The 11,590-nt window shown below is 37.2% G+C and overlaps 1 protein-coding gene across 1 annotated transcript in view; it reads right to left on the bottom strand.

Annotated features, from left to right (window-relative positions):
• Window positions 1-5,981: 5,981 nt before the first annotated feature.
• The window catches only part of SLC15A5 (solute carrier family 15 member 5), a 37,116-nt gene continuing 31,507 nt past the window's right edge, over window positions 5,982-11,590 (bottom strand). The window contains exons 8-9 of the mRNA XM_013947389.1: window positions 8,274-8,382; window positions 5,982-6,370 (exon numbers count right to left, since the gene is read on the bottom strand). Coding sequence (XP_013802843.1) covers window positions 6,226-6,370; window positions 8,274-8,382 — 254 coding nt within the window. The 3' untranslated portion in view covers window positions 5,982-6,225. The remainder of the gene's footprint in view (window positions 6,371-8,273; window positions 8,383-11,590) is intronic.

Below are 11,590 nucleotides of genomic sequence, written 5' to 3'. Positions count from 1 at the left end.
AGACCTTTTGTCATACAAGGCTTTATGAGATATTCCCACCATTAAATTTTAGTTTACAAACAGTCTAAGTCTAAAGAGCATTTGCACTAAGTAACAACTCTTTACAAACAATGACAAAACTTGCTTAAGGGGTTATCATCTGTCAGCAAGATATTGGAAAAAAAAAAGATCATAGTTTAAAATCTCTCAGGTTTCTACATTTGTCACCAGATATATTCAATATTTAAAAAGCAACAATTCAAGACAGTAGGAAATCACCATGAACCAATGTAAAAAAATTCAGAATTGCAAGTAATGCTGGATTAGCAGCTTACAGTACCATTTTCTTCCAACCTTCAGTTTACTGTTCAACACTTGTTTTGAATTTATACTTTTGTTTAGTATCAAAGATTTCCTCTTTCTGCTAGCTAGCTAAATAGACAGGATCTTCATATCTTCTATTCATCGACCATCTGAAGAGCAAAGCTGAGAGAATTTACAGTGCCTTTTTACTAAGTGATACTTTAACTACTATCCCCAACCCCATCAAAAATCTTGCTTCTGAAGTTCAGATGACATGACAACAATGAAAACATTCAGGATTTTGTTTCAAAAAGATGCTTTTTACTAGGCTACAAAGCTGATACAACCAAAAGTTGACTGCTTTAGGGTTTGGTTTTTTTTGTCTGTTTAAGTGTTTTGGGTTTCAAAACATTTCCTCTCCTGATTTGAACATAGAAAAAAAAAATCTTTATAATTTTTTTCATGAAACAGACGTGTGTCAAGAAAACACGTGCACACTTGTCTTCAATCTCCATCCAGTCAGGATACTCTGCTGAGAAGAGTACAAGAGACTCGCTTTCAAACCTCAGCTCAGTTTTTCCACGCTAAGTTATTCCAGATGTGGTAAAGAAAGCACTTAAACATGCGTTTCCCATATTACAAGAAAGGATCCTAGCCGTACAGTTAATATCTAAAATATTTTCTAAAACACTTTGAAGTGTTTTAGATAATTGGAATGAATGTATTTTGGCTATATACCAAATTGTGGGTCTTTGAAGGGGGTAGAGTACGCTCCTGTCAATCTCTAGGTAGAATAACTCTACTTTTTTGTTTTAATCTAAAAAGTATGAAAAGATACCAGTCATACGATATTTAATGAAACTTTCCGTTGCCTTCTTTCTGAGGGCATACGCACCCCAACCAAACATGCAGACTGTATCTACCATTTGGCAGCCGTCATGTGCACTATCCAGTACTCTGCAGAGATTAAGTGTCTCCAGAACATAGAAAAATATATCAGATAAATTCCTTTTAGACTGGCTACCACTGTACATAGAAACCAAATAACTAACTTTACAAAGTTAACCTGCACCAGTATTAGTAGACTGCAAATGGTTCAAATGTCAGCCTTCTCTGAATCCAGGAAACTTATATTTAGGGATACAGACAGAGACTGAATCTAAAAAAAAAAAAAAAAAGTAAAGTACTGAACAAAACATTACTTCTATGGTGAGATTTCCTAGAGACTAGATAGGTATAAAAGATGATACTTTTTTTATTCTATTGAAAACAGAGACACGGTGAGAAGACTGGTGGATCTAGGTTTTAAAAAAAGATTAAATAAAAACACCCTTTCAAAACTTTGTGGAAGGTTATGTTTGCCCTTGCTAAGGTAACCATACGTTAGAACGAGCAGACACCAAGCTGAAGTCTAAAAGCTTTAGTTCTGTTCCTCGCTTCTGTTCCAGGGCTCCACAGAAGACTTTCTTCTATGCAGTCTTTCCAACTCAGATCTCCTGCAGATGATGACCAAGACTGAGGAGCCGAACAAGACTGATTTTCATATAAAATGGGTCACTCACCTCATTCTTCTGTCAGTGGAACAAAGCAAGTGATTTTAGAAAATTTACAAGAACTTTCAAGATAATAGCAATGGTTGGAATAGTAGCTTAGTTGGAGCAATAGTAGTTCCAACTAAAAGAAGGAAAAAGAAAGCCAACACAGAATCAGAGAGTTCAGTTTAATGCTGTAAAATTACTTGCAAGGTATTTTAATCTGACACATTCATGATTCTTTATAAAAATAAATATATAAATAAATAGAGTTTTGAATGTTATTCTTCCTTTCACAGGCAGGGAAACTGACTCAGATTAAATAACTTGCACAAGGACACTCATGAAATCTCTGTAATGTCTGATCTGGGTTCTATCTTCTGACTACTACTGCTGAGTCTTAACAACTCCCTCTTTCCTCTGCAAAGCTGCAGGCTTCAGCAAACAAAGCATTCCTTATAGCTAATTGGTATTACATGGAAACTCAACTGCTCTTATTTACAAAACTACAGATTTATGTCAAGCAAAGCCAATTATGTTTAATGTTTAAACTATTGCAGGTGCTCAATGACATTGTTGCTAGGCAGTAGAAGTGAAATTGCTCTTTTCATGCATCTTGTTCCAACTGGGAGCATGTGTTTTATCATGAGTGCAAACTTAACAGATGGAGATCTTAATCCTTACCAGTGAGCTCTTTTTACCCCCGCCCCTCTCAAAATGGTGTCCTGTGCATTTAAACTTAACTGAGGTGCTCAGTGAATTGTCTGGGACAGAACTTGTCTTTCTGCATGTGCATACAAGAATGCACATACATAAAACATGTTTTGGTTTTAATTTAGTTTTGTTTTTTTTAGGGTTAAACAAACCCATACAAAACCAGCAGTAACCAGTGATACACATGGCTATTCAAGTTTAGTAATGACCTCCTCACAGCACAGAACATACCCAAATAGTTTGGGCAAGAGTTGGTCAGCTGGTAGACAGCTGGGAGCATGCAACTGAACCAGGATGTTTGTGTTTACTCACGGCCTGGGAACCTTGCTTAGGAAGCAATTTTTTCCACAAGCTACTTAAAAACTATAATTCTTTATGATAAGAGTGAAAACATGCATTAACTTGTGCAATGCAACACAAATAGGTGATCTGAAACACAGGCAAACAGATCTGAATATTTTGTTATCTCCTATGCAAATTGTCACAGATCAACAAAATGCTGAACACAAGGCGGCTATCCTAATGTTTTGCAGCTGCTTGTTACATTGTTTCATATGCACGCACATCTCATTTATTCTGTCCCTCCATTTTTTCTAATGTATTAACCAAGATGCTTGAAAAAGCTTCTTTTCAAAGTCAAGACTGAATCTACAGAATACTTTATATTAATTTCATTGTGTGCTGGGACAAGATTTAGAAAAATTAGGCAAAGCTGCAGAAATCTAGACATCAGTCATCCTTTCCTTTTGCCATCCATCCAAAAGTCCATATACATAACTAAGTCTGATAGGAAAAGCTTTTCTCCAGTCAACATGGGGAAGATAGAAAGTTTTCTGTAGTCAAATAATCATCCCAAAGCCCATTCTAACTCTCCTTATCATCCAAAGTACCTCTTTATGATGGCTGCCCAATTGCTTCTTTCTTCATGGCTGAAAGCCTTTGTTGCATGACTGCATGACAGGGAAGTCTTCCCTAACAGGAGTCAATTAATCCTTTCTTTTTTGCAGAATGAAAGATCTACATCAGACAGCAAAATAGCAGTAGTTGCATTATGTTCTATGCAGCCACCAACCCCCAGATTTTGATTTCTGTTAAAGAACAACGTTAGGTAGTTTGAGTTCACTCAGTCTGAGCATGCATCAGATGAAATATATCCACAGCTAAGTTCACTGCATGCAGAATTGGGAACTGAATCCAGGATCACCAGAACCACAAGTTTTTACAAGTTGATTTTATCATCACAAAAACTAAATAAGTTTTGTCTCCAGTCACTAGCTGGACAAAAGTTACCAGGCCAGCACATTACGAGGCCATGCCCTTTCCCTCTAACATTCAACACTAAAATGAACATAAGCAGGACAGGTTCCAAAGACTTAAGAAGTCTACTGCTTTGGAAAGCTCTCTGTCCTCAGAGAAACCTGGTCAAAACAGTGAGAGAGCAGAACAGCCCACTAAGAGTCACGGTAGACAGATTTTATATTATAAAGTGCTAAACTAATGAACGTGATTATGTGGCACACATATTTTCACCAACCAGGGACCTGACTTGATGACCAAGGAAATCCTTCTATTCTCATATGCTAAGAGAATCAAACATCATCAGGTTTTAGAATTTAATTCTCTACTGAGCTAAGTAAAAAATTAATACAGACTATTTTCCTTAAACTCCTATTATGTGAATTCATCTTCTCTATCCTCAACCATTTAAAAATGCAAGTCAGACCCAATCTCATACAGTTGACCAGAAAAAAATTAAATCTAGAAAATTATATTTGGGCTCTTCATCTCAGATCCAATGATATTTGGGCCTTCAGCTTTCATATTTTCAAAAAAATTTTTTTTCAAGTGCTACAAATGATAGGCCAGCCTCTGACTCCAGAGACCAAGGGACAGGCAGCCATTTAAAAAAAAAAAAGTGTACCAAGGCCTGGCTGCAAGTTGTACTCAGCACAGGTGTGTAACTGCTAAGAACCTGAGAAAGAAATTTCCTTGCCAGTGGCAAATACACCAAATAAGACTCCAATTTTAATAAGTTCAACTTTTATCTAGGTTTTTTGTTCTCCTATTGTTCTAAACTCACGTAATTTTTGTATTTTGGAAAAAATAAACAAACAACCCCCCCCCCCAAAAAAAAAACCCCAAGCCCCCCACAACCCTCATCTCCTCCATCTTTACTCATTATTTCCCATGGGACATATGTCAAATGCTTTACTGAAATGAAGGCATGTTATCTCTGCCACATTTTGTTTAGAAAATGAGTTCTCATTAAACACAAGCATTAAGGTAGTCTGGCAAATTACCTTTGATACATTTGATGCATTTTATTCCATTTTCCTTTTATCAAATGACTTCAAATATTCTCTTTTAAATTTACAAAAACCTTAAACGCTAGTGAGATCAAACTAACAGCTCTGAGCTGTCCTGACAGCCTTCCTTCCTCTTAGATATAGTTACTACATTTTGCTTTCCCCTGCCTCGGTTCTATAGCTGCACCATTGAACACAGTTAACAGCAGAGAGGCTATTTCCTTTACTGTCTCTTTCATAGTTTCAGCACACAAGTTACCTCTATGTCACTTTAATGCATTATATTCCTTAAATGTAGTTTTCCCTTTGGTACAGCATTCCTCATATCAGTAAGCTTTCTGACTTCACTTCCATTTTCAGTACAATCACCTTTACATTAAAGTGTTCCTTTGGTTTTGGGGTTCAATATGTACCCTTATTGCATAAGGACCCCACTTCTTTCCTTATGCTCTTTTTAGTAATACGACTTAAAAAAAAAAAAAAACATTAATTACTAGATTAGCATGACTTACAATGGCCAAGTCAGCTAATTTTGGCAGTTTAACACTATTTAGACAGAACTTTTTTTGCTAATCATTTTTTCCCGCACTTGCGACTGCATCTACCCTTTCCCACTCTTCCCTTCACCCTCTTCAACTGGGCTACCGCTAGTAATTTTTATGTAAAAATATTTTAGTCTCCAGTTCTCCTACTAGCACTTCTCTGTATGTCATCCTTCAGTGATGACAAATCCATGGTGCTTCTGCCAAAAGAAAGACTAGATGCCTCAGCATAAACATCTCAAGCCAGACTTTATGGGTTTGTTCCCACTACATAGTTTCTAGTATATTTTTTGATAAATCTCAAAGCAATTTGCAAGGAATGTTAGTCTGGTTGTGCCTGTTTCACTGAAGGGGAAATTAAAGTAAAGTGACCTGCTGAAGTTTGGATAGCAGATAAGTAACAGAGCCAGGAAGACCATACAAGTATCCCACATTTGCAAGTATCAACCAGCCAATACTGCCTGAAAAATTATTTTTAAATGATGCTGTCACAAAATAATTTGCTAAACAAACATATACAAGAGTTTATTCATTCTGAACCATTATTAAGTACAAACACATGTGGATACCTATCTTCCTATACAGATTAAAAACCTCTTTCCATGAGTCATGCTAAGCAGTGAGCTCTCATTGTCCCCAACGTGCATTATGACAGTGCAGCATCCTACAAGAGCAAATTCTATGATGCTAATATTACTTTGTAAACTTATAAATAACATTATTATTGCTAAAGTAATTCATAAATATCATAAATACATTGGCAGTTCCACTGAAGTATGCCAGGTAATATAGTGTTAGAAAGCTGGTAGACTAAATTTTGATTGTATTTCCTAACAGAGTGAAATTTTATCAGGTTGTCTCCATAGGAGACAAAATGGAAGAATGGTCCAGGACACTGTCATAAAACTTGATGGCTTTTTCATGCTGCAAAAGTTTTTCTTCAGGAAGACTTCCTCTGAACTCTTTGGTGTACTCCTGATTCAGATTGTTGTATCTGGGAGGGGGAATAGGGAAGAAAAATGGTAAAACAATTATCCTTTCTGTGATTGATTTCACCCATTGCTTTATTAGGTAATATTTTGCAAGTTGCTGTGTCTTTTGGGTCCTGGGTTTCTAGCAGCCAAGAAAATAGGGTAGCAATATGGACTTTCCTGAAGGATTCTAGGATTTAAGGATGAAAAGTGCCAAATTGGATGCATGTATTAATAATAGTAGTATTGTGCAGTTTTAATAAATTTAAAAAAGAAACAGGAATTAATATCTGGGATAATGTTCAAAAATACTCAGCGCTTTGCAACTATGGTTTTCTCCGAGAAGTTTGGTAAACTTTTTCTAATTCAAAGTTCTGAAGGCTGATTTTTCCCCCCTAAGTTAGTGTTTACCTGATAACCCCTCATCCTTTTTCCCCCCCTATGCAAAATGACAGGCAGGAGAATTTTATTTGGCACAGAGTGAAACAATTACATTTGACCTCAAACAATATATTTCACATTAGTTTTGGTTGCCTTCTTGAAAAAAAAGCTACATTGATTTTGAAGTGAAATGTCATTTTGAATTTTTTTCTTTTTAATTTGTCTAGGAAGACTTAAGAGGAAATTTGGTGACTTTCAAAAACCTGTTAATTTGTGGCAAAATTATTTGTTGAATTCAACCTAATTTCATGACCACTTTTTGACAAGCCAAAACTTCAGCTTTCATCAGGAAGCAACAGTTTACAGAAGAATGAAATGCCATTGTATAAAAGGAAAACAAAAAGTACATGGAGGAGAAACAGTTCCAACCACGGCTCAAGTCACAGTTAAAACAAGAAAAACAGAACAACCCCCCCCACACACCAGAATTGAGAACTAACCACTAGAATAAATGGACAGCTGTGTTTTGTGCTACGCTCGAAAGATTGACAAGATACTATGGTAATCTTCGACGTTGCAAAGTTAAAGCAATATGTAATAGAAAAGAAAAAATCTTTTTCTCAAAATTCTAATCAAATATTGCCCTTAGAAATCTTCCATTACTGTCATTGTCAATTCACGACTCCATCAAAGTTTCTGAAAATATTTTCAGAGAACTGCAGCACAGCGCCGAAGAGACAGAGTGCTTCTTGCACATGTCCCTTCCCCCTTGCAATGATATGGGTTGCTTTCCATTCCGTTATTGAGTAAGAGTATTGCGTACAAAACTGATAAGAATTAGCTGTGATTTATATTCTAGAATACAGTAGGCAGGCCAACTCTCAAACCATCCTGGATGCAAAGCTGATCGCAAATGTGAATCTGTGCATTATACAGTTTAAGCTCTATAGGTGGCTCAAAATTGCTTCCCACACGGAAGCTAACTGAACAATCATATTGTTTCCACCAGAAAGTTGCATTTATCTTATTGCCCAGTACTGCATCAGGAAATATTTGAGCATTATCCTGTTGAGACCACTGCATACAGTGTTGACCAGTAGTCTTCTTGCAACCCCCTCACCTGCTATCCTATGATCAAGATATATGCTCTTGGGGACAATAGCAATGTTTACCATGTATTTGTACAAAGCCAAGTGCAGTGGAGTTCAATACCATGAGTAAGATATCTTGGTGCTACGGTCTTAATTCCACGCCAACATATTTATGGACTTGTGCAAAATCCTCTTCTTTCTTCAAGACATTTTTGTATTAATAAAACCCTTTAAATATTTAAGGCTTTTTTGTTTTTTTTTAATCTTACCATATCATTTTTACTGTGCAATTTCTCTTTTCAAGGCAGAAGAAAAATACTGAAGTCTGAAACCTGAATGATAATGTATGATCTATTACTACCAATTCTTCATTACACACTAGCTTACAGATTTTACAAGAATTTCTTTCCATACCTGCTAATGAAACATCAAACTTTCATTTTCTCACACATACCTGTGTGCAATTGTCCAGAACCCCAGGGTGTTCACCATCATTAAGGAAGCCAAGAAGAAGAAGAATCTCTCCAATTTACCTTCATGCAACAAGTGTGGAAACCAGTTGCCTGGTAAAGCAGACATTTGAAGCAGAATAGTTTACCTTGCAGGATGAGACATGGCTCACATGAAAGACATGAAGATAAATTTGTGTAAGACAACCCCAGCAGGTGGTTGTGACACAACCCCAGCCCCATAGCTATTCATACAGACTTCATTCTCACAGCATCTGTGTTTTCTGAGTCCACAGTGTACTATGCTCCTGCTTTGCAGACAGGCAATAGAGATCCAGAAAAACAAAAGAACCTTCCTAACAAATGTGAAGCATAGTGGAAGACCTAGATTGGCACAGATAACACTTTAATGATGGTGCCGTCTTTCCTCTTCATTATCCTGTGCACATAAGTAGATGAATATCAAAAGTGTAAATTTTAGGAAGAGCCAGAATTAAGGTCACCTGTAGAAATCCTTAGCCACTCTCCTCATGCTTTTAATAGGCTCTCAAAAAAAAAAAATTTTTTTTCACTGCCTTGGATGGTACTCAATTACCAAGATGCTACCTTGTTCACTTTACCTTCCTTTATGGCCTTCCTTAGCCAAGTCATTATCTTGTACACTACATTCCTTTGCATGAATCACAGACTTTTTACTACCAAGGCTTTTGCCAATAGAGCATCTGAGACATTTTGGCAGCTTAAACTCTACTCAGTAGAGGGTATTGCCACCCATAAACACCCAGAATCTTTCATGCCTATATTCTTGTGTGTTTCAGTTTGCTACTACACTGCTTTCAATGCTGTTCACTGCAAACCCTCTACAAATAATAAGCTCAGGTGGTAAATACCTATGGAAATCAAGATGCTTAACAGGAAAGCAAGCCCCAGTTCCTTTGTGTCTGAAGACTCAGTACTTGAAGTACCACAATCTACTACAGAAACACATAAAACCAAGAGGAAAAAGAAATTACAGTGGATATAAAATATCATTGTCAGCTCTACAGCAAGATAACAAGCTCTTACACTATTTGGGAATACAGGTTGTATATTGCCTTGAAGAAAATAGAAATAGTGTCTACACAGCAAGTAGTGAAGTGCAAGTATGTAGAGTGAAAAAGCTGGTGCTGAGAATCCAATGCCAGACTCTATACTACTCAAGGGGGGGTTATGTCAGATTAGTTCCCATTAACAGCTGGAACACATCAGGCACAGGCATTTTTTTTGTTTAGTTTCATCCAAAATGAATGCAGTTTTTGTGCATGAAGATCACACTGTGATGCAAACTGATATACAAATATGCGGAGATGTTTGGGAGGTTCAATTCAAAAGCACATTTCTAGTCTGAACTAAAATACTAACATAGATGAGCCCAAAAGCACTTTCCTTTGCTCCCTGAAACTTCAGCATCAAATCCTCCCCCATCTGAATAGGGTAGCTATTCACCACTTGGATGGGCTAAAAGAAAGGGGAGGAGAAATAGCCTTCTTTGGCAAAGCTGTATGGTACAAACCTGATAGTCTTAACTAATCATTAATTGACCACAAGTGCCATCCATTGCTATTCTTAGCTCATCAACTTTTTTCTAATTAGATTTAGAAAGAAGAAACAGTTCTGCAACTCAGGAGGGCCACCAGTCAAAGGATCACCCCCAAGACATTTACATTTTTCTTTTTCCTCCACATCTCAGAGTTGTAAACACATTTCTTTTCAAAGTGGTTACCTTTAGCTCTCCTGGGATCAACAGGTAACAACTGCCATCAGTGCAGTAGTTTTCCTCAACTCCTCCACAGTTTGCTCCATGCCATGCTATCTTCCTGCCTGTCACCAAACAGCACCACCTCACCTCTGCATGTGCCGTTCCTTTTGTAGCATTATCTCAGAGAGAGTTTTAAAACGTATCATTTAACATTGTCAGTTGACTGAGCTCCTAGGTACTATAACTTCATTTTAGTAGCTTATAAACTTTTACTGTCATAATTCACAATCAGGTAGTTTTTCATTTTACATCCCCCAGTGGCCGATAGAACTCAAGGAGAGAGAAAGAGTGTATCTGATGAAAGAGAAAGCAAGCATGGGGCTCTGTACTACAGCTTGTCAAAGCAGAGTTCACACTGTCTGTTAGATTATTTACATCGGCTAGTCTAACTATATGAGCAGCAGGAGTTTCATAATGGAACTCAGTTTACAATGGAATCTGAACAGAAAATATGTACTTAAAATAGTACAGAGCTGTAGAAAAAAAAAGAATCTATCAGCTTCTAAGAGAACAGAGTAAAACAGACCTTTGAAACTGGCTTAATGCTAAGAAAGACAACATATTCAAGCATTGAAAGTGGGAATTGTTGATTTTATCAAGGTGAAATGCTAGCCTGGGAATCGGGAGATCTACTCCCTACTTTTACCACCAGCCTCCTCCATGACCTAGGTCAAAGATCATTGTTCTGTTTCCTCTCTTTTTTAAAAAAATTGTCGGTGTTTAAATATTAAAACCAAGACAATCACACAAAGCCTTTGAAAAATCCAGTATTACAAATCAGCAACAGTGTAGGCAGCAGCAAAGATTTATTTGAGCCAGAATTAGAGCGGGCATGATAAGATTCCAGCTCTATGTCTAGATTATTGCCCTAGTCAAAGCAAAAGGCAGAAGCAGGGCTTTCTTTTCCCTTCTGTGAGGGATAACGATGTGGTGGTGGGGGCTCCTTCCTCTACACACAAGCAAGGGTGGCAGCATCCAGATTCTTCTCCTACTGCCAAAAATGTATTTTCATGAATGGGTACAGCAAAGAAATTTAACCATTTCCTAGTTTCAATCAAAAATATTTAGTTCTCGCTATTTTTTTAATGGAAGTTGGAGTTTTTCATGGAAGCGGGGAAGACGCGAACTATATTTTCTTCTGTTTACTTCTGTGGCACAGAGAATCCTCCACTGGCATGAAGTTTATAGGATAACAGCCACTGGTGCTGACACTTCAGCCACAGGTTTCAGGCAGTGAAACTCCCTTTAGACACTTTAACACCTTATCCCACTAAAAGACAAGCTGTCTGCAGATTCCAGCATCTTGCATTGATTGGGTTTGGTTCATATTTTCAGGTTTTTACTCTCAGCCATGAACGCTAGGAACTTATCGGGCCAGTTTGGTTTTGATGGAATAAGATGCCCTGGGCACTACTGTTTTGAAGAGTTCAGAACTTTCTCATCCTTTAATCAGCATGCAATATGCTAACAATTCAGTTTTCCCCAAAAGACACTGCCTTTGGGTTCTGTCAGTCCTTTACTTTT

The sequence above is a fragment of the Apteryx mantelli genome, chromosome 1 (genome assembly GCF_036417845.1).
Source record: "Apteryx mantelli isolate bAptMan1 chromosome 1, bAptMan1.hap1, whole genome shotgun sequence".
Classification (NCBI taxonomy): domain Eukaryota; kingdom Metazoa; phylum Chordata; class Aves; order Apterygiformes; family Apterygidae; genus Apteryx; species Apteryx mantelli.
Note: the sequence above shows the minus strand (reverse complement) of the source record. Positions and strands in the feature narration are given on the sequence as shown.